The sequence below is a fragment of the Musca vetustissima genome, unplaced genomic scaffold (assembly GCF_032173495.1).
Source record: "Musca vetustissima isolate MV318-11 ecotype Yass unplaced genomic scaffold, APGP_CSIRO_Mvet_v1 utg77109, whole genome shotgun sequence".
NCBI lineage: Eukaryota > Metazoa > Arthropoda > Insecta > Diptera > Muscidae > Musca > Musca vetustissima.
Window position 1 is genome coordinate 1 of NW_026885937.1, and position 24,802 is coordinate 24,802.

At 35.1% G+C, this 24,802-nt stretch overlaps 1 protein-coding gene across 1 annotated transcript in view; it reads left to right on the forward strand.

The window, feature by feature from the left end:
• Nucleotides 1-108: 108 nt before the first annotated feature.
• Nucleotides 109-24,802, forward strand: part of LOC133333305 (sal-like protein 1) — a gene marked incomplete at its 5' end in the record, with an annotated part of 31,399 nt that continues 6,705 nt past the window's right edge. Inside the window, 3 exons of the mRNA XM_061541620.1 lie at nucleotides 109-479; nucleotides 594-2,725; nucleotides 17,410-17,741. Coding sequence (XP_061397604.1) covers nucleotides 109-479; nucleotides 594-2,725; nucleotides 17,410-17,741 — 2,835 coding nt within the window. The remainder of the gene's footprint in view (nucleotides 480-593; nucleotides 2,726-17,409; nucleotides 17,742-24,802) is intronic.

The following is a 24,802-nucleotide window of genomic DNA, read 5'->3' on the forward strand; positions in this document are numbered from 1 at the left end:
CATAAAAGTGAAACTCCATCAGAGGAACGTGACGAAGAACCCAAAAGTCCTCGTACTCCATTGGCAATAAATCAAAATTCTAAAGGTGATAATGATGAAATCCGACAGGTGGTGGATGAGGAAGATGAGACCAGTAATGGACCCACTGACAGGGGAAAATCCTTCAAAGAAGAAGCTTTGGATCTGTCGGTATTACCAAATGGTTTGGCCACAAAGGGCCATGTGGCCTTGGAAGCCCTACAACATACCAAAGTAGCGGTGGCTCAATTTGCGGCCACGGCATTGGCCAATACCCAATATTTTGGTGATACTCCCACTCCCGATTTGGCAGCCATCTTGCAGCGGCAACATTTAATGCAATTACAATTTATACAACATTTACAAAGTCAATTGAAACGTAGGGATCGTGAGGGGGAAGATGAAGCGGAAGATATTGAAGATGAGGAGGAAGAAATGAGGTCGGAAGAGGAGGAACAGAGGCGCCAAGAAATCCATGAACAAAGACTTAAGGACATGGCAAACAAAAACGAGGACGGTGATAATGATGATGACGACAATTCTTGTCAAATAGATTTAACCCAATCCACAACAAGAAGAAATTCCTCGGAAGATCTGTTACCACGTGACAAGTCGCCCACAAAACCCACAAAACAGGAGGAGAATCTGAACAGCAAGACTGATCAAGAAGAATTTATGAAAAATTCCAAGGACATAGACAAAGTGCAATCACCACCCCATTATCAGCCATTACTGAGCGGCATAAGCTCGTCATTGGCTTCAACTATTATTACCGATCATGATCCCATACCCCCGCCAAGTGAAACCAATTGTTTGGAAATGTTACAGCGTCGGACGGAAGAGGTTCTCGATTCTGCTTCGCAAAGTTTACATGCCTCTCAAATGCAAGATGAATATGAATATCAGCAGAAGGATGGCCAGGGCAGGGGAGAAATTTTCAAACATCGTTGTAAATATTGTGGTAAGATTTTCGGTTCATTTTCTGCCCTGCATTTGAGATCCCACACCGGGGAGAGGCCATTTGTGTGTAATGTATGTGGTAGTAAATTCACAACAAAAGGAAATCTGAAGGTGCATTATCAAAGGCATACACAAATATACCCGCCCATTTTAATGCCACCCGGTGTGGGACCACCTCTAGAAATGCCTCCCACAGCAATGAATTCGCCAGCACCAACATCAGCGCCGTATACACATCCACATCCCCCTCCTCCGCCACCACCACCTGGGCTCTTAGGAATGCCAATTCGTTTGCCACTACCATTTGAGAAAACACAACCTAAGGATACAGCGGAACGGGAACGAACAAAAACTCCAGAAGAAACCAAAGAAGAACACGAAGAGGAATCTAAGGAACAACCTCGAGATTTAACATCCTCAAATTGTAAATCCACAATTGATCATCCTGAAGATCTTAGTAAACCGCCCAGTCGGGAAGAAGAGCCAAAACCTAAACCTTTGGTGAGAGTGAAAACACCACAAGCTTTAATGGAACCCACAGGAATCGAACAACAGCAACCACTGCCGTTGCCCCAGTTACCACCCCAGCAGTTAACAAACGATAAACCAGAAAGACCCTTAGCATCAATCACACCAAAACGTAACAGCTCTCACAGAAAACGCAACTCCAATAGTTCCACACCACCACAGGAATTTCGAAAAAGTTTTCCCGGCAACAGCATGGACACGGTGGCGGATGAACATCATCTCTCTAAACATTTTCGACGATCTTCTTCGTTAAGTCGCAACAGCAGTTTAGAACATTTAACCGGTGATTTTGGACAAGTTGAAACCTATGTAGATAAATCATGGGAAGATCTAATCGAAATAGATACCACTTCGGAAACCTCGAAGCTACAACAGCTGGTAGATAACATAGAAAATAAACTCACAGATCCCAATCAATGTATATTTTGCCAGAAGGTCATGTCATGTCGAAGTTCCCTGCAAATGCACATTCGTACACACACCGGGGAACGGCCATTTCGTTGTAAAATATGTGGTCGTGCCTTTGCCACCAAAGGAAATCTCAAGGCCCACATGAGCATACACAAAATTAAGCCGCCAATGCGGTCACAATTCAAATGCCCGGTGTGTCATCAGAAATTCTCGAATGGTATTATTTTACAACAACACATACGCATCCACACTATAGACGATGGTTCGGGCGGAGCACCACAAATTCCCGGTGCTTCCAGTGAAATGGCTGCAGCCATTGCTGAACACAATCAACGTATACGTGCCCACATGGAGGCCGCCATATTGGAGGATCAAAATTCCAATAAATCCCTAGGAAACTCTGAGAATTTTGATTTTTCCACAACCTCTGAATATTCTGGTCAACGTTCGGAGTCGTCGCAGGGTGATTTTGATGAATACATGACAATGGAGAGTACAGACGATTCACGGGAAAATACCTCATCTCTAACGCCATTGGATAAACGTCAATTTGAAGATGCCGATGAAAAGAGTGAGGCTGGTGGTGGCGGCGGTAATGATACTATGGAATCTGGAATTTCTCAAGCCATGGATTTAACAGCACGTAATGGCCACTCTCAACTACCGCAAAGAGCTTTAGACCATTTGCCGCATTTGATGGGTATGCCACCGAATATTTGGCTAATGGCTGCCGCACGTGAAGAAATACAAAATCTTGGCAATCAGGGAAAATTTCCATTGTTACCATTTGGACCATTAGGATTTATGGGTGAGTAAATATTTTTAATTTTTAATCCATGTTTGAACATGGCACGCATATAAAGATCCAGCAATTTATTTCAGTATTTTTAAGGTGATAAATATTTTTTCAGAAAATGTTCAATGTAGATCAATATTTGGACATTAACTCATATTACACAGCACAGCTCATTAATTTGGCCCAAAGGCGAATACTATTTAAATTGATAAAAATCGTTTCTGATTTAGATATAGGTCCTATGGATTATTTCGACCGATTTCATTTAAATTGTGCATCAAACTCCAAAAATTTGTTAGATTGAGATAATATTTTATATAGCGTATCGAGTTGAGTATACCATAACGTGTACTAAGTTTTAATACCCTACACATTTATGTTGCTAGGGTTTATAGCTTTGTGCAGCCCCAAGAGTTTGTAACGCCGGGAAATATTGGTTCTATACCCAGCTTTAAATATATCCATCATCATGTCTCGACTAGCTGAGTCGATTTAGACATAAGTCTATTGTAATTTGTAAACACAATACAGATCACAGTTATGGACCTGAGTCGATCTAGACATATGTGCCCTGTCTATTGTAATTTGTAAACACAATACAGACCACAGTTATGTACCAATCGTCACGAAATTTGCATGCAGAATGGGTTCTGGCCAAAGAAGACCCCTACCGATTCTAGTAATGATCCGTTAATATTTAGGGAAAGAAATATTTAGGTAATGCCACAAATATAACCCGGACACCACAAAATTTTACACAAAAATTTTACATTGGTCAATATTTAGCGGGTCAAATGGACTCAGACTTTTGTGGGAAAAGTTACAAAATTTGTATTCTGTATATCGAATATATTTACTCCTGACCTTTAAATTGATACCAATTATATTGTAGTATGTACTCGGATGTGGGAGTTATATGTAAATATTTGAAGTGGTCTATGTGCTATGATATTGTTTAGTATTAATATTACCCCACTAGAGGGCAGAAATGTCGCGCTGATCGCTATGAAATTTTACATGAATGGTCAAGGACGAAGCCTATAATTTTCGGTGATGTTGAGATGATATTTAGGAGTTGCAACGAATCGAAAACATTATTTTTTGTCAGATTTTCTGGTCGCTCTTGAGGTCATAATTATACACAGAAAATCACATATTTTACAGGGCTGTTTAGATGATCGCTCAATATTCTGAGTTTAAATCAACCAAAACCTAAAGTGACTAAATTTTTATTTTATGGCGTAAATATTCACCTAGGAAAAACCAGGTTTGGAAAATATGCCATGGTTAGAAAGAGGAGCTGTTGACCAATAATCAATCAAGAGGAAGCAAGTATCGCGAAATATTGTCCAAGCACGGAATATTGATCAGCAGAATGTAGGTGTTCCGTGGTAGTTGTGTAGGGTATGATATGGCCAGCCGCGTCCGACTAACCGCTCACTGGTTTTGAAGTTGGTATTGATGTAGATGTAGCTCCCATGTATAGTTTCGTCCGACTACCCGTAAAAAGTGCACCACAATCTCAAAGTTTTCCCTTGAGCCTAGATGAGGTGTGTTAAGTCTTGTCGCAATCGAGTCTAGAATGATATGTCATAATTATACCCTTCACCACACTGTGGTACAAAGTTTTATGGCTTTGTGTATATATTTGTAACAGGCAAATGGAAACGAGATAGACACATGGTTCCTTTTGCGAATATGCATAGAATCACTTTGGCCGTTTGTCTGTCTGTCCGTGTTAAATTGTAAACAAAGTACAGGTCGCATTTATGATCCAAATTAGATGAAATTTGGCACTGGTCACTAATTTGGTCAAAGGACGAATCCTATTGAAATTGGGTAAAATCGAATCAGATTTAGCTCCTATATATATTTTCGTCCGATTTAAGGTAAATGGTGTACCAAAGTCCCTATATATCTTTCGATTTGCAAGATATTTGGCATAGCGTACTGGATTAAGTCTGGAGTGATGTGTGTCAAGTTTCGTGAAAATCGGTTAAGATTTAGATATAGTTCTCATATATATTTTCGTCCGATTTATGGTAAATGGTTTACCAATGTCCCTATATATCTTTCGATTTGCACGAAATATGACATAGTATATTGAATAAAGTATAGAATGATGTGTGTTAAATTTCCTGAAAATCGGTTCAGATTTAGATATAGTTCCCATATATATTTTCCACCGATTTAGTGTAAATTGTGCACCAAAGTCAATATATATCTGTAGATTTGCACGAAATTTGGCATAGCGTAATGAATTACGTCTAGAATGATGTGTGTTAAGTATACTGGGAGTCGGTCCAGAATTAGATATAGCTTCTATATATATTTATATACTAGCAGGCCCGGCAAACGTTGTCCTGCCTAGCAGTATTGTTGATTTATAATTCCCGGAATTTTAGATTTGTTTTTAAACCCCCCACCATAAGGTAGAGTGTACAGATCTTTATAATATTTTTTTTATGTTTGCATTCTAAAGATATAAATTTATTAATATTCAAATTAGTGGAAAAAAATTATTTTTAATAAATTTAAAGGCGCAAAAAATATTCATGTTTCGGGGTACCGCCCACATTCTCAATATTCGGTATTTTGAAGATCTTTGGCACGATCATCAACAGAATTGCTTCTAATTTAGTATAAGGGATACTTACTGAGCAGAAAATATCTCTACTTAAAACTATGAATATAGGTCCATGTGTCCGGGAATCACCCTAATAACGCCATCCCTTAATATTCGGAATTTGGCTTAATTTTATATTTTGGATCATCATTGAGTAAACATTGAGCCTCGATCCTTTGGGGATTTGGACATGTTTTTCAACCTAATTAGCTGTAGTTCATTGTTTGGTTGTTTTATTTGGTAGCATAAATCCTACTAAAAGTTATCAATATTGGTCCACCTTTGTGGGCTAGCCCCTATATAACTGTACATACAATATTCGGTATTTTGGGGATTTTCGTCACACTTTCAAGCAAATTGGTTGTAATTTTATATTTTAGATCATCATTGAGTATAAAATATCATTACCAACAATTATCAATATTGGTGCAAGTTTCCGGGTAACACCCATAAAATGGTATCCCCCATACCATTACTCAAGTGGTGTCAAATCTTTGTATTAGCTGTAATATGACATTCCGGTATATTTTGCAAAAAAATCTCTATTTAGGTCAAAGTTTTGATATAGCTCCTACATACTGGCCCGCCCCCATTTTCGGTATTTTAAATAAAGACCGAATTTTCTCAAAGAGTTGGCTATAATTAGGCATAAATGATTCCAGTGAATAAATAACATCATCCCAGAAATTTTGTACTATAACTTAACGTTAAAAAAAAAGCCATAAATATTTCCCGTTCAATTTTTCGGTATGTTTAAGTTCTTAACCCCATTTTTACAATTTGCAATTTTATAGTCACATGTTCAACCTGAATAGGTAACATCATGAGACTCTTTGTTATAATAAATGTTTTCGATGGAGATTTTAGTATAACATTCACATAAGGTATTTTGCCTTGGCTGTTTTTAAATATTACTGTTTTTTATTCTATTTCCTGTTAAGCTTAATGATAGATTTTTGCAAAGAAAATATCTGGTATATTAGTTTTTTTCTGTGATACAAATTTTTTGTGTCGGATATATGTGATGTATTCTTTTTATAAGTTCAAAGATATTGACAAATGATTAGGCATATAACCACCATAATATGGTACCACTTGATTTGGTACTTTAAGGAACAACATGTTCCTATAGAACTATTATTATTATTTTCACTATTATTATTATAGTTTTAAATTTATTAGGTATTCCCACATAAAATAGTTTAAATACAATGTCAATCCAATTAAAAAATAAAAAAAAAATAATAAAAATTTTTGGAAAATTTTTCAAATGTAGACTTAAAGGAATGATACACGGCCAATTTTTGCCCAAAATGTCTCAAAATAACATCTATGACGTGTGCAACCAAAATAGCTCGATAATAAATTCGTGGAAATGCAAATATGCTTCATAATTTTTTTTGCAAATTTTTCGCGATTTTCAAATTTTTTGAACCCTGAAGCTCCACGAACATTTCAAGACTAAGATAAGAAAAATCCGTTCATCCGTTTTCGAGTTTTAGCGAGACAGCAATTCATCTATCTATATTCATACATATATAAAATAGAAAAAATTTGTTTGTTTGTTTGTATGTTACCGATAGGCCCCAAAACCGCTGAACAGATCTTAATGATATTTACACTATATGTCGGGGCATGCCCTGAAAGTAACATAGGCTATATAAACTTTAAAAAATTCCGCTTGGATGCGGAGTTATAACATCAATAGTAAACATAAATCAAATTTTCTGAACATGTAATATACGTTTATCTTAAAAACGGTTACAGATAACGCCTTCAAAATTTATCTGCATATCTTAGGTGTGAATTCACATTATTCATAAAAATATGAGCGAGATAATATCGGTGGAAATGCACTCTTCGTTGCACTTAAGTAATCTACATGTAGGAAATACAAAATGTTTTGTTTCTAGACTCAAAAGCCGTTGAACAGATTTCACTTAGATTTTTTCCGCACATCATACCATCCGAGGGAAATAATATAGGCTATATAAACTTCGAAAATTTCGCGTGAATGTGGAGTTATCGCATCGAAAGTAGTTATACATCTGAACTAATATTAATTTTCTAAGCTTATATCTTAAGAAGGTTTACAGATTCCCACTTCAAAATTTATTTGAGTAACTTGGTAGCAAATACGCATCATCCCTATAAAAATTGGCGTGGATATTTAAAAATGTACTCCTAACTGCATTTAATTAATCTAAATGTAGAAAATGGAAACTCTTTTGGTTGTTGACACTAAAACCGCTAAATAGATTTTACTGAAATTTTCGCAGTAAGTTATGCCAACCCATGTAAGTAAGATAGTCAAGATAAACTTCGAAAATTCCGCGATGACGAGGAATTATAGCATCAACAGTAATCATACATCTAAACTAATATGATAGACAGATAATTACATACTAATCTTAATTGACCAGGAATTATTAATTATTTGACCTTTTATGTTATTATCAGTAATGATAAAAACCACCAGTTCAGTAATTCCGCTAACGTCTGCTGTTTTTCATCTCTCCATTATCTACATATTGGAATAAAATTTGTGTAAAATGAAAAATTTTTGACATTCTCATTCTTACATTTTGTCAATTTGTGAAAAAAATAAAATTTGGATTTTTTTAATTTTAAAAATTCAACCACCATTGAAGAAAAAACTATGAATTCAATATGAAATGCTGATTGTGGAATAAAAGTTATAAAAGTCAGAAATCTGTGTTGGCTTATCATTATAGCTGATATATTTCGAGGATGCATATAGTATATAGCAAATGACTAACTTAAATGCCACAAATCCTATCTTCGGACTTGATCATGGTTTCTTAAGAATAACAATACTATATCTAGGTTCGGTAAAAATATTATGATGTGATAATGCATTATTGTGAATTTTTCTTGGCAATGAAACAATTAAAAATACACAACTCAAACTTAACAAGGATCATAGGTCAGGTATATAAGCGATATTAATCGGAGTGAGAAAGGGATCCCAATCATATCATGGGGAAATAGTTGAGAATACGGACAAAAAGTTGATGTAATGTAAATGAAGGATTTTAGTGGTCTTGGAACGATTAATGAGAAACATGTAAATATTGGAGAAAATATATTTGTGTATGGTACTATTACAACTGATTAGAAAAGTCAAGCTAAATTTGTTTTTAATACTACCACCGTTATTCAAAGATTATTTAAAAATGTATTTGTAATCTATTGAATAGAATCAAATATACTAATACATAGACTGAATTATTACTGATATTACACTACGAAATACCTACAAATAGTTTTCGGCGTTAACTATCCAATGTTAATAACTTTAGTATGGGCAGCGAAGCGCCACGGGTTCAGCTAGTTTTTATATATATAGATATTGTTCCCATTTAATGTAAATGGTGCCCCAAAGTCCCTACATACATTTCGATTTGCACGAAAGTTGTGAACTAAAGATCCAAAGTTTGTCCGATTGTCTCACACTTTAGTTAAATAAAAATAAATCTCGTCCGATTTTACAAAAAATTGACACAAAATTTTGCACAACGTTCTATATTAGTATATCCTAGAAGTTAGATAAATATGCTGCACCAAAATCCCCAGGTGGGTCCGATTGGCAGAAAATGTTGCACAACGTACTGAAGTTACTATAACATAATGTGTGTCAAGTTTTGTTGAAATTGGTTCAGATTTAGACATAGCTTCTAAATATATTTTCGTGTTGAAATCGGGTTCAAATTTGGATAGAGCTACCATATATATTTTTTCCTGATTTTAAGTAAATTATGCACCAAGAACTGAAAATGTGGCCGATACCCACAAATCATACTGAAATTAGTATAACCTAACCAGTGACGAATTTCAATGAAATTGGTTTTGTTTTCGATATCTCTTTTATATACATTTTCGACCGATTTTAAGTAAATTTTCCACCAAGCTCCTCATGTTTATAAAATATTTATCCAAATCGGGTGTCCGATTGATATATACCTTAAATTGGTTTACATAATTTTATTCCATTATACGAAGCAACTCTATATCTGACCAAATGAAAAATTTAGTATATGTTGCAGAATGACATGTTTATGGATCCAATTTCATTTTACTGGTCCTTCAAAAAAGCGACGTCTGTTAGGATTCATCTGTTGAATATACCCAAAGTGGTGAGGGGTATCATATGGTACCACTTTACTACTTTCCTTACTGGTTTTTGTTGAAATCAATTTAGATTTAAATGTAGCTTCCATATATGTTTTTGGTCGATATCATGGAAATTGTGCCTCAAAGATCTAGAGTTGGTTCGATTGACACCAAACATCGCAAAGGGTTCCGAATTCAGATTTTAATGAAGTCTAGAGTTATGATTGATACGAAAATTGGGTTTTAAGTTTCCCTTACATCGGTTTAGATTGTGATATAACTCTTATTACATTTTCGACAGATTTCAGCTTATTGGTGCACCAACAATTGACATGCATTTTTCCACATCGCGCTGGACTACAGAATACCGAATTGCGGGTAATTCGCCTTAGGTTTACATATAGCTCTCATGTGTAAACCTGATAAATGCCGATAAGATCGGAGAAATGATCGAGAAATGCCTTTAAAATGGCAAAAAATCATATAAGAAAACGGTGCATATTTGGTCCAAATCGGACATTCCGAAACATGTTAAATAAAGTCCTATAGTTCATAAAAAATATTGGATTTCTCTTTCCCCAACCTAATATATAATATTGTACGAATTCAAATACTTTATATATAGGTGTAGATCACACATTCAATTTTTTCTGGCCGCATACCAACGGTGCACTAAAGATGCTCGCATGTACACATACAACCGAAATCATTATAAGGAAAATTTTCTCAAGCTGGTTAAATCCGTATAAATTTAAATGATGTTTATATTATGGGTACATATTTCCATAACATATTTGTGTGTTATATGATACAATTCTAATGACATTTTTCAATAGTGTCTTGCAAAAGTTCGAAACAATGATTTAAAAAAATTCAGATTCTATAATATTTGTCTACGCAATTATTTTTTTTTTTCGTTCGACAACATCATTAAATCACCAACGTATGATACAATTCGCTAACAATGGTGCCTAGTTCAACCCTGCTATTGTTGTTACCAAAACACAAAACAAAGACATTTCGGATGACGAAACTATAGAACGAAGAACAAAACAAAAAAATCACAGAAGGAAATTGGTATTCCGGCATAAATTTCCATCACTGTCAAAAGATGTTATTTAAAGCGTAATTTCAGTACTTAAATCATGACAACATTGCCTGCCTCAAAGTGTGTAACAAGGCGCAAATAGTGGCGCATAACAGACAAAACATATTGCCATATATGAAGGCATTCACACGCACATGCACACACACCCATGTTTAATATGCGGCAAGTGAATGAGTGAGTGGCACACTCCTCCATTCTTTTTTTGGTGTTCAAGAAATGATATAGCCGTTTTGTCTGTCACCTTTGACCGGCCCAAATCAAAATCACACACAGCCATATACATACGCACAAAAGACAAACGGCAAAAATATATCACCAAAGAAGAATTTATAAATAAAATCACTTAAAGACGAACGACATAATTCAATTGGACCCAAACAACAAAGAATGCTATATTGCTAGAGATAAATTTCAGATGGTGATTCGATATATTAAGTAAATGTAAATGGAGTAAAAATACAAAATATCTTCTTTTGTACAGATTTTTCTGTAATTGAACTAGTAAAATACCCACTGCTATACATGCATCAAAATGTTTTTCTTTTCAGACGAAATTCGGAAAAATCGGGTTAGTTCATTCAATATTGAAACATTCTACTAATATATAAACCAGTAAGGAAAGTAGTAAAGTCGGACGGGGCCGACTATATGATACCCTTCACCACTATGGGTATATTAAACAGCATTATTAACATGAAATTGGATGAAATAAAATATGCGATATTTATCTAAATGTGAATCGGACTAGATCTATCCATAAACATGTCATTCGTTTGGGACAAAAGTATGAACATCGACTTCAAACAAATATACTTCTAGAAAACGTAACTACGTTATTCTATGCTCAATTTTGTACGTTGTGCAAAATTTGATGTCAATCTGACAAACATGAGGAGTTTGATGTACAATTTACTTAAAATCGGACGAAAATATATATGGAAGCTATACCCAAATATGAAACGATTTCAACGAAACTTGTCACAGGTTAACTTATACTAATTTCGGTACGTTTAGTTTCTATCCATATATTGGTTTCGTGGTGTGTCAATTACTTCATATCAGCTATATCTAAATCTCAACCGATTTTTACGAAACTTGGCACACAAAATTCTGGACTAAATTCAGTACGTTATGCACATAAGAACTTTGGCACATTATTTAAATTAAATCGGACCAAAAATATATATCTAAATTTGAACCGATTTTCACGAAACTTGGCAGACATCGCTCTAGGCTCAATTCAATACGTCATGCCAAATTTCGTGCAAATGGGAAGATTTTCTCGAAACTTGGCACACATCATTCTGGACTTAATTCAGTACTCTGAAAATCGGACAAAAATATATATGGGAGCTATATCTAAATCTGAACCGATTTTTCCCAATTTCAACAGGGTTCGCCCTTGGGCCAAATAAATAAGCTGTACCAAATTTCAGCCAAATCGGATTAAAAATGCGACCTGTACATTGTTTACAATGGGTATATTAAACAGGACGATTAACATGAAATAGGATGAAATAAAATATGTGATATTTATCTAAATATGAATCTACCTAGATCTATCCATAAAGTATGTAAATCGACTTCAAACAAATATAAATAGGTCATCCGTTGGGCTATGTCTGTACTTCTAGAAAACGCAACTACGTAATTCTATGCTCAATTTTGTACGTTGTGCAAACTTTGATGTCAATCTGACTAACATGAGGAGTTTGATGCCAACTTTACGGGCGAAAATATATATGGAAGCTCTATCCAAATATTAAGCGATTTCAAACAAACTTGTCACAGGTTAGGTTATACTAATTTCAGAACGTTTTGTTCCTATCAGCCTATTGGATCCTTGGTGCGTCAATTACTTATAATCAATCTATAATAAAAGGGAGCTATATCTAAATCTGGACCGATTTTCAGTACGTTATGCCAAATTTCGTGCAAATCGTGCATCATTTACATGAAATCGGACGAAACTATATATGGGAGCTATATCTAAATCTGAACTGATTTTCTCGAAAATTGGCACACATTATTCTGAAACTAATTCAGTACGCTATGCCAAATTTCGTGCAAATCGAAACATATATAGGGACTTTGGTGCATCCTTTACATGAAATCGGACGAAACTATATATGGGAGCTATATAGAAATCTGGACCGATTTTCTCGAAACTTGGCAGACATCTTTCAAGGCTCAATTCAGTACGTTATGCCAAATTTCGTGCAAATCGAAAGATATATAGGGACTTTGGTGCACCATTTACATGAAATCGGACGAAACTATATATGGGAGCTATATCTAAATCTTGACCGATTTTCACGAAACTTGGCAGACATCACTCTAGGCTCAATTCAATACGTTATGCCAAATTTCGTGCAAATCGAAAGATATATAGGGACTTTGGTGCACCATTTACATGAAATCGGACGAAACTATATATGGGAGCTATATCTAAATCTGGACCGATTTTCTCGAAAGTTGGCAGACAGCATTCTAGGCTCAATTCAGTACGTTATGCCAAATTTCGTGCAAATCAAAAGATATATAGGGACTTTGGGGCACCATTTACATGAAATCGGACAAAACTATATATGGGAGCTATATCTAAATCTGGACCGATTTCCTCGAAACTTGGCAGACATCATTCTAGACCTAAGTGCTTAGGCTGTACCAAATTTTGTGCAAATCGAAAAATATATAGGGACTTTGGTGCACCATTTACATGAAATCGGACGAAACTATATATGGGAGCTATATCTAAATCTGGACCGATTTTTACGAAACTTGGCAGACATCATTCTAGACCTAAATGATTAGGATGTACTAAATTTCGTGCAAATCGAAAGATATATAGGGACCGTTTACTTTAAATCGGTTAAATATATATATGGGAGCTATATCCAAATCTGAACCAATTTTTCCCAATTTCAATAGGGTTCGTCCTTGGGCCGAATATGTGACCTATGCCAAATTTCATCCAATTCGGATCATAAATGCGACCTGTACTTTGTTTACAATTTAACATGGACAGACAGACGGACAGACGGACGGACGGACGGACATGCATAAATCGACTTAGAAAGTGATTCTATGTATATTCTCAAAAGGAACCATGGGTCTATCTCGATTATTTTGGCCTGTTACAAACATATGCACAAAGACATAATACCATGTACTACAGTGTGGTGAAGGGTATAAAGATCAAAAGTCGGACGGGCCGACTATATGATACCCTTCACCCCTTTGGGTACATACAGGAAATGTTAATATCTATAATATCCTATAGATAGAACAGACATAGAATCTTTGGAGGACCATTGAGATGGAATCGGGCGAAATTAACCCTTTGAGCCCCGAATTTTTTCCGTAATCATAGACGAATTTTATGTTCACAGATTTAAAGCAACTATCGTAGATAGCATATGGACAAAATTTGACATTGCTTTATCCTTGCATTCGGGAGATACAGTACATTCTTTCTGAAAAATAAAAGCCCAATATCAAGAAAACCAAGTGCAAATTCGACGAAAAAATCATTTTATATCATTCTCTGTATTCTGTTTTACAAGAATCAAAATTAATTCTGATGCCAGAATTGGTACATTTCGAATACGAAGCGATTTAAATAATTTGGACTGTATAAACAAATTAGTACTGTACACGTTTTTGCCCTCTTCTCTGTATTAAAAAGATCATAACTTTACCAAAAGTTTGAATTTTTTAGATTTTTCTTGTGATATGTGTTGTCCACAAGCAGGTCTTGACATAGGAATTCCAAAGAATGCATATCTACAAGCTGTATAATAAATGTAACCTCTAAAACATTTTGTTGCCTGTGGGCAACATTGGGCAATAAAGGGTTAAATGTGCTATCTAGATAGATATTTGAACCAATTGACAAAAACTCATACACATACCATTCTGAAATCAATGAATGAAAAATGGCATATAAAATGGGCTGACTTGGATTCTTTGGAGTACCGTTTGTATGTATAACTATATATATATATATATATATATATATATAACCGTTACATACACTATTTTTTCAATTTAATACCATCGGCCAAATTTCGGTGCACCAATTACATAAAATCGAACGAAAATGTATATAAGACCTGTATCAAATTCTGAACCGATTTCAACAAACCTTATCACACATAATTTTTCCACAATTGCATTTGCTATGCACAATTATGCTCAATTGGACAAATATTGGGAGTTTGGTGTATCATCGGACGAAACTATATATGGACGAATCGGACGAAACTATATATGGACGAATCGGACGAAACTATATATGGGACCTATATCTAAATCTGAACCGATTTTAACAAAACTTCGCAGACATCAGTCTGGACCTAATTCAGTACTCTGTACAATGTTTTGTCCCAATCGGACAAATATTGGGAGTTTGGTGTATCATTCACAAAAATCCAGTACTCTGTGCAAAATTTTGTCCTAATCGAACAAATATTGGGATTTTGGTGAATCATTTACATAAAATCTGACAAAACTATATATGGGAGCTATATCTAAATCTGAAATTTCAATACGGTTCGTCATTGGGCTAAATAAGTGAACTGTGCCAAATTTCATCCCAATCGAACCCTAAATGCGACCTATATTTTGTTCACAAAAACACAAGGTCGGACGGACAGACGGACGGTTGGACATGCATAAATCGACTCAGAAATTCTATGCTTATTCTCAAAAGGAACCATGGGTCTATCTCGATTCCTTTTGCCTGTTACAAACATATGCACAAAGACATAATACCATGTACCACAGTGTGGTGAAGGGTATAATTATAAATTTTAATCCACATACAGGTATATGCAAAAAATTTGCATTTTTTTATCGAAGTAGTTGTATTTGAACATTCTAGGTTCTTAAAGGGTGAGAAATTTCTTTGCAAATATGTGAGGTATATGGGAAATTAAATCCCTTGAAGCTGAGGTTTGAAATATGAACATATTGCATATAATTCAAATTCATTTCTATGAAATGAAGTGTTTTTGTCAAAATCTGAAAATATTTTTAATAAATAAGAAGTTGATTGGAAGCTGTGATGGTGGTAATGTAAAATTATGGGTGAAAATGTGTTGAAGCCAAGAAGTTTTTTATGCTCATTCCTAATTTGTGGATAAGCTACACAACGCTCGCACTTATTATCAGTGACTAAGTTGAAGAATACCCCATGGACAATATGATGATTTGATATATGATTTTTCGATATAATCACTGCATCCACTCAAAACGGATGCTGACATTTTGAAGCCGAATTTTCGGTGTTTTTTTGAATTTTTCTTATAATAAGGACGTGCAACCAGATAATGGCCTAAAGTGATTATAGGATTGTAGAACTCGTGATTTTGCTTCGTTTAGTGTATATCTCATGAATGTGCTCAACATAGCTTCTCAGCAATTGAATTCCATAGACGAAAATTTAGTGCGTAAATTTTTATTAAAAACCTATTTTTTTAAGTCTAAATTTGAAAAGGTCCACTCAAATGTCGTTGGACCCCGCGTGATTTTAGTTTTCTACGTGCCGAATCTAATGAGCCCCAGCCCATGGATATGGGTATCTTGAAGGTAGAAAAAACTGCAAAAACGTATTTTGACAAATTCGCGTAAATATGAGGAGTTTGGTGCACCATTTACCTAAAATTTCACGTAAATATATATGGGAGCTATATTTAAATCTGAATCGGTTGCAACAAAACTTGAAACACTTTAGGCGTTATTAACTTCAGTTCATTGTACTAAAGTGTGTGTCAGTCGGCCAAACTATGAATATTTGGTACACCATTGACATAAAATTGGGCGAAAATATACATGGAGGCAGTATCTAAACCTCAACCGATTTCAACGAAATTTGCCACAGGTGGGGCTTTACGAACATCAGTAATTTTGGAAAAAGTTGGTGCCAATGGGACATATTTTAGGTCGTTGGTACACCAATAACTTAAAATCGGACGAAAATACGTAAGGGAGATTTATCGAAATCGGAATCGAAAACCTGACACACGTTATATTATATACGGTCATATTTTTGGTCTTTAGGACTCCATTTACAGAAAATCGGGAGCTATATCTGTATCTGAACCGATTTTCACTAAATTCAACACACGTCACTCAATATAGCACGAAATTTCAAATTTCGCCCGAATCGGAAAAACTACGGGAGTTTAGTGTACCATTTACAGAAAATTGGACGAACATATATATGCGAACTACATCTAAACCTGAGAAAATAAGTTGGTAGGGCGAATTTTAATGAAACAGCTTCCGATCCTATCCGATTTATATTTTCTTATGGATACCTTAATAATTGTGAATACCTTAATACTCCCTGACAGTATGGAATATCAATATGATTCGCAAAAATTTTATTTTTGTATTAAGTCTTTCTGTTTTAGTCTATCTGTGCTCCTAAACGAATAGAAAAACTTAAATAAAAATAAATTTTAATTTTAAACATGACAGTATTTTTATTTAATGTCAACGCCGTTCAGCAAAATTAAACAACTAACAAAAACAATGAGGAACTATAAAAAATTGACGCACTGAGATACACACAATGTTGGGTGTTCACATTTTGTGCGTGTGACTTGATTTCATGTCAATCTGCTCAGAAAAAAGAAAGAAAACAATTTTGATACATACATTTAGCAAAAGAAAATTTATACCCAATTAACACACGTTACAATGTTATGAACATTTAGTAATTAAACGGTGTTCATTCGATGTTGACAAAAATTAATGTTTAATTTTGCAAAATGTGATTTGCACGATATTATATTTATTTTCATTATTTCTTCCTTACAGGTTTGCCACCACAAGCTCATATTTGCCAATTGTGCTTTAAATTGTTTCCAAATCCAACGGCTTTGGAAACACATTTTCAAACGGAACATACCAAAGAGGCTGCAAACCGAAGTACACCACATTCTTCGGGTAGTGGAGGCGGTGCCTGCAATGTTGCATCGATTGATAACGAAACATCAAATGTTGCCGATAATAGTAGTCATGCGGTTACTGTGGAAGAGAAGAATGTTAATGCGGCGACCGCCATTATCGCCAACAACAATAGCAGGAACAGCAAGGATGATAACTGTGATGCATCTAAAGCCGGGGAAGCGAATTTATATGACAACAAAGTAAGTAGAAAATTTTTTATACTCTTCACCACACTGTGGTACAGGGTATTATGTCATTGTGCATATGTTTGTAACAGGCAAAAATAATCGAGATAGACACTTTCTGAGTCGAAATATGCATGTCCGTCCGTCCGTCTGTAGATGTTAAATTGTAAACAAAGTACAGGTCGCATTTATGATCCGATTTGGATGAAACTTGGCACAAGTCACTTATTTGGTCCAAGGACGAACCCTATTGAAATTGGTGAAAATCGATTCAGATTTATATATAGCTCCCATATATATATTCGTCCGATATAGGCACCAAAGTCCCTATATATTTCTCGATTAGCACGAAATTTGGCATAGAGTACTGAATTTGGTCCAGAATGATGTGTGCTAAGTTTCCTGAAAATCGGTTCAGATTTAGATATAGCTCCCATATACAGTTTTGTCCGATTTTATGTAAATGGTGCACTATAGTCCCTATATATATCTCGATTTGCACGAAATTTGGCATAGGGTACTGAATTAGGTCCAGAATGATGTGTGCTATGTTTCGTGAAAATCGGTTCAGATTTCGATATAACTCCCATATATATATTCGTCCGATTTTAGGTAAATAGTGTACCAAAGTCCCTGTATATCCATCGATTTTCACGAAATTTGGCATAACGTACTGAATTATGTCTAGAACGATGTGTTGTAAATTTCGTGAAAATCGGTTCAGATTTAGATATAGCTCCCATATATATTTTCGTCAGATTTAAGGTACCAAAGTCCCCATATATATTTCGATTTGCCCGAAATTATTATTTAACAGTGCGGCGTACCGAATAGCGTGTATAATTTTTGCTATAAATCGGTGTCCACAAATTTGTCCCATTGTACGAAGTCGACTCTAAATATGCCCGAATGAAATTAAATGTATCATAGGTTGCAGAAGAACATGAATATGTTCCTTCGATGGAACATTGACATGCAATTGTAAGGATACATATGTGCAACATACCCCAAGTCGTGAAGGGTATCATATAGTCGGCCCAGTCCGACTTTACTACTTTCCTTACTGGTTTGAAATGTACTTTTGATCAGATTTTCGAATATAACAGACGACAACAATAAGGAAAAGCTCAAAGTCGAACGGCACGGATTATAAATGCCCTTCGCTACAAAATATATGCTCCAAAGATTATGTTTGTAAAATCCTAAAATATAACTATCGATTAAAACCAACCTCAGCCAATGTTTCGCTCTGATGATTGGGAATATCATCATATCCAATTACAGCTGATTAGGTTAAAAACCGTGTCCAAACACCGAATATTAGGCGTACCGACATATGGTGCTACCCCGTATCATGACCCAATATTGATCATTTTTGATAAGGAGATTTTGTGCTCAAAGAAAACCCCACATATCCAAATAGAAACAATTCTATTGAAAAATGTGACTAAAAGCTTCAAAATATGAACTAATGGAGGTGCTGCTCTATGGAAAAATTTTGATGAGTTTTTTATTGGGGTTATTCGTGAATTCTCATATTCTGCATTATATATCAAAATAACCTACACTATGGCACAGCAACCACAATAAATCTCTACTGAATATTTTCATAATAAAATTCTCTTCGTTTCCCTATTAAATCTTAATCGTAGTTATTTACAGCAACCGAATTCCTCTTGTTTACACACATTTAAATTCCTTTCGTTGAATATCTTCATACAATACCATATTCATGGCATTCGTCCCACAAACACACATTCTTCCGGTTACGGGGAAGTAATATAGCCACTAGTAACATATTATCTATCATCTGCCATTACCACTCTAATGATGTTTTCTTCTTCTTCTCCTTTTTTTTTGCTATTCCTCACCACATGTAATCCCACCAAATTTGGCATATCCCCACCATTTGTGGTCATGTGTAATTAATAATCTCATCATAATTTGTTACTCTAACAACCAACCGAACCATATTTGTTGCCATAAATGCGTCGGCAGAGTGAACGGCATATTTTGTGGTTACATCTTCGTCTTCTTCATCATCAGCTGCGTTAGACTATGTTTGTTATTTTCTTTGGCTTGTGTTTAACATCATTTCTTATTTATTTTCGTTTTTACTTGTGTTTTGCTGTTCTTTGCCTATAAATGGTAGGAGACCATCATAATGTCGTAAGCTATTAGTTATTATTCGCATCATTTTTGCTGAAACAATTAACGGGACAATTATTTCGTTTTCTGTGAGAAATTAATACGAATATATATACGAAATTATAGCTCCCATATATATTTTAATCCTATTTAATGTAAATGGTGCAACAAAGTCCCCATATATCTCTCGATTTGCACTAGATTTGGCACAGCATAATGAATTAGGTATAGAATGATGTGTGTTAAGTTTCCCGAAAATCGGCTCAGATTTAGATATTGCTCCAATATGTATTTTCGGCCGGACGAAAATATATATGGGAGCTCTATCTAAATCTGAACCGATTTTCAGGAAACTTAACACACCTCATCCTAGACCTAATTCATTACGCTGTGCCACATTTCGTGCCAACCGAAAGATATGAAGGGACTTTGGTGCACCATTCACATTAAATAGGATTAAAATATATATGGGAGCTATATCTAAATAAGGTTCGCCCTTGGGCCAAATAAGTGACCTGTGCCAAATTTCATCCAATTGCGATTATAAATGCGAACTTACAATTTAACATGGACAAGCAGACAGACGGACGGACATGCATAAATCGACTTAAAAAGTGATTCTATGCATATTCTCAAAAGGAACCATGTGTCTATCTCGTTTCCTTTTGCCTGTTACAAACATATGCACAAAGACATAATACCCTGTAGCACAGTGTGGTGAAGGGTATAAAAGAAACTCAATAATACCTTGTACAAAGTTCTATCGATATCGGAGAAATATTTTATTTCTTTAGTCTGAACCGATTTTCGAAGTCTGAACCGATTTTCACGAAACTTAGCACGAATCATTCTAGACTCAATCCAATTATAACGTTTTTGCTTCTCGTGTAAAATTAGTAAAAGTGTAGTTATGACCGTTTGCATCCATGGTGACGACATTAAAAACAAACTGTTTTGTATAGAAAATTACGAAATGCTCCGACAAAGTTTACCTTGAGTGTGGGCCGATTTAATAAGACTGTGCAGGACTAAAATCTTGAACCGACTGGGGCCCCAAAATTTGGAAGCTTATGAACCCCAACATTTATGTAGGTCCGATACATATTTTCGTCCGATCTTATGGGCCACGTATTGAGATATATCTCCCATAAATATGTTTATCCGTTTCCACAAAGATTTAACTCGCAATGTTTGACCGATTTTGCACAGCGTAATGAATTAAGTACATGAATTAAGCGTAATAAATAGATGAATTCTTGAACTTATTTTCATTCAGATTCCCGTAATTGATACGTGAAATAGATACGTCAGTGTATATATATTTTGAACTACCTTGAATTTTATGCAGCAAAGACTAAAGTGATAGAAATTTCAGAAATTTTTAATTGGGATCTTTCTTAAAATCAGAAAACCCTAAAAAGTGAAATTATATTGATAGCGCATGGTAGAGTGGATCATGTATATAAAATCCTCAAACTACTGCATTTTAGAGTGTAAACTTATCAGAGGCTATACCTAAAGAGTAACCAATATTGATTACATAGTGTAGGAATTAACGAACAAGTCAATTAACTATTTTATTTTAAAGCAGTAAGGATATACCATTTGGTACACTGCAGCACAGTGCCCTGTCCAAAATTTTATCTCGATGGGAGAAATCGGTTATTATTTGGTGCATATTCTTGTTCCAATTTGGTACGTTGTACACACATTCGTCCCAATCGTAGAAAATTAAGTTTTTTGGTACACCATTTATATGAAATCGGATGAAAATGTATATGGAAGCTTTGTATAAATGTGGGCCTTCGAACTTGATCTGCCTGCAGACAAAAAAGCTCCCCTATAAGGGTACCCCCAAATTTTTGGTATTTTGTGGTTCTTGATCGTGGTTTTCAGCCGAATTCTCTGAAATGTCGTCGTATTTGGTAACAAATCTCCCTCAAAAAAGTTTAAATGTTCGCCCCTCCCAAAAAGTATTAATATTCGCTTGGTACAATTGTTGGTATAGGTATACTTATTGGTATGTTCCCTATATTATCATTTCATGTAACTATCAGTATACCTATGGCAAAGTATAGCCCGAACTTAACGCCTTTTTCACTTCTTAAATTTAGTTAGAACAAGTGAAAAAGCGGTAAGTTCGGCCGGGCCGAACTTTGGATACCCTCCACCATAGATATATTGACAGGTACTAGAAATGAAAAGCCTTATGGCTAATGAGGGTGTATACACTTTAATACGGTGAAAATATGCCTCATCGAAATATTGGTTCTAGACCCCATGTTTCTTTGGACCAAATCCGTTTCAGAAAATTTAGATTTCATCCGAACTTTGCCCATCTTATTATTTCTTCCAAGCTTAGTTCAAATTCGAAGATGGGGAATATCGGTCCACTCCTTCTGGAACATCCAATCAGGGTCTAGGTCTAAATGCGGCTATAGTTCACTACCGAACCTTACGTTCTAATTTTTTATCTCTCTATCCTCCGCAGTTGAAATGATTACAAAAGGGTCTTAGAACCAAACCCAAAACGCGTAATAAATCAGATAACTATTTTAATATAAAAAAAGGGTGTTATATGGGGACTACTCCAAAAAGGGGGCGAATATTAATAATTTTTGGTAGGGAGATTTGTTACCATCTACGACTACAAAATACCAAATTGCAGCAAATTCGGTTGAGAAACGCGCTCAAGAACCCCAAAATACCGAAAATTGGGGGTACTCTTATATGGGGGCTATCCGAAAAAATGGACCTATATTCATAATTTTTTGTGGAGAGATTTGGAACGTATTAGGAACCCAATGTACCAAATTTCGGCGTATTCGGTTGAAAAACGTGCTCAAGAACCCAAAATACCGAAAATTGGGGGGGTACCCTTATATGGGGGATATCTGAAAAAATTGACCTATATTTATAAATTTTTTGTGGAGAGATTTGGTACCTGTTAAGAACCCAATGTACCAAATTTCACTGTATTCGGTTGAAAAAGGCGCTCAAGAACCCCAAAATGCCGGAAATTGGAGGTATGCCTAAACGTGGACCGATATCTTAGAAAACCCAAAAACGTGAACTTATATTGATAGCGCAAGGTAGAGTGGATAAAATCCTCAAACTACTGCATTTTAGAGTGCAAACTTATCTGAGGCTATACCTAAAGAGGAACCAATATTGATTACATAGTGTAGAAATTAGCGAACATATCAGTTAACAATTTTATTTATAAACCAGTAAGGATATACATTTCATGGAACTATCAGTATACCTATGTGTGGTGGGCAAAGTTTAGCCCGAATTAACGCCTTTTTCACTTGTTAAATTTCGTCACAAAATGTTGGAAGTTCTCATTTTTATACCCTTCACCACAGTGTGGTACAGGGTATTATGTCTTTGTGCATATGTTTCTAACAGGCAAAAATAATCGAGATAGACCCATGGTTCCTTTTGAGAATATGCATAGAATCACTTTCTGAGTCGATTTATGCATGTCCGTCCGTCCGTCTGTCCATATCAAATTGTAAACAAAGTACAGGTCGCATTTATGATCCGAATTGGATGAAATTTGGCACAGCTCATTTGTTTGGCCCAAGGACCCTATTTAACCCTATTTAAATTGGGCAAAAATCGGTTCAGATTTAGATCCAGTTTCCATATACATTTTCGTCCGATTTTGGTGGACCAAAGTCCCTATATATCTTTCGATTTGCACGAAATTTGGCATATCATACTGAATTAAGTCTAGAATGATGTGTGCAAAGTTTCGTGAAATCGGTTCAGATTTAGATATAGCTCCTATATATATCTTCGTCCGATTTAATGAAAATGGTGTATCAAAGTCCCTATAAATCTTTCGATTTGCACGAAATTTGGCATAGCGTACTGAATTAAGTCTAGAATGATGTGTGCAAAGACTCTTGAAAAGCGGTTTAGATTTAGATATAGCTCCCATGTATATTTTCGTCCGACTTTATTTTATTGGTGGACAAAAGTCCCTATATATCTTTCGATTTGCACGGATTTCAAGTTTCCCTGAAATCGGTTCAGATACAGATATATAACAAAAACGGGACGTCTGTTAGGATACATATGCAGAATATACCCAAAGTGGTGAAGGTCATAAGGGTTTCCTTATTGGTCATAAGTGCTAAAAAAGCTCTATGCTGAGAAAAGTATTGCTTATAGAATTGTTATTTATAAATTTAAATCGTATAACATTATTTCTTTATTCCTCCTATATTGTTCATCTAACGCACACTAATGATTTGCCTTTATTTGAAAACGTTTCTATTTGCATTTTATTTAATACATTTTATTGAAAATAATTTGACATTTTACATATTCAGAATTTATGACCGCAAAACTATAAATCACTTTCACAGTGTGAATTTCATAAGAAAAATAAAAGAAAACCACAATACGCATATACATACAATGTCCTAAGTCGTATGCTTACATATATATTTCATCGTGATTGTCGCCCATCATCCTCCTCCCCACACACCAAACGTAATGCTCGATTTCAACTCTTTAATGTATGACGTTCTTCTTACATCCATGTCGTCACGGCGGCATGCTGCATATGATTCTGCCGATGAGAAGTGCCGTTTGTAAGAGATGTGGCGTCTGGATTGTGATTTTTTTCATTTATTTATTTATGTTGAAAACATTGTTGTTGCTGTTGTTTATTCATGTCACAAGACATTACATTGCCATTAAAATGACAATTAAATTGCAATAATTATTTAAACGTTTAAAAGTGTTTGGTGTTGATATTGAATGTTTTTTATAGTTCACTAAATGATTGGCGTTGCATATAAAACGATGCTTACCTGCCTGCGTTACCTGGGAAATCAATTGATTTTGGCAAATTTGAATTATGCTATTTGTCTATTTTAAAGTTTAGTCATTAGTTGTCATTATGCAGGTTA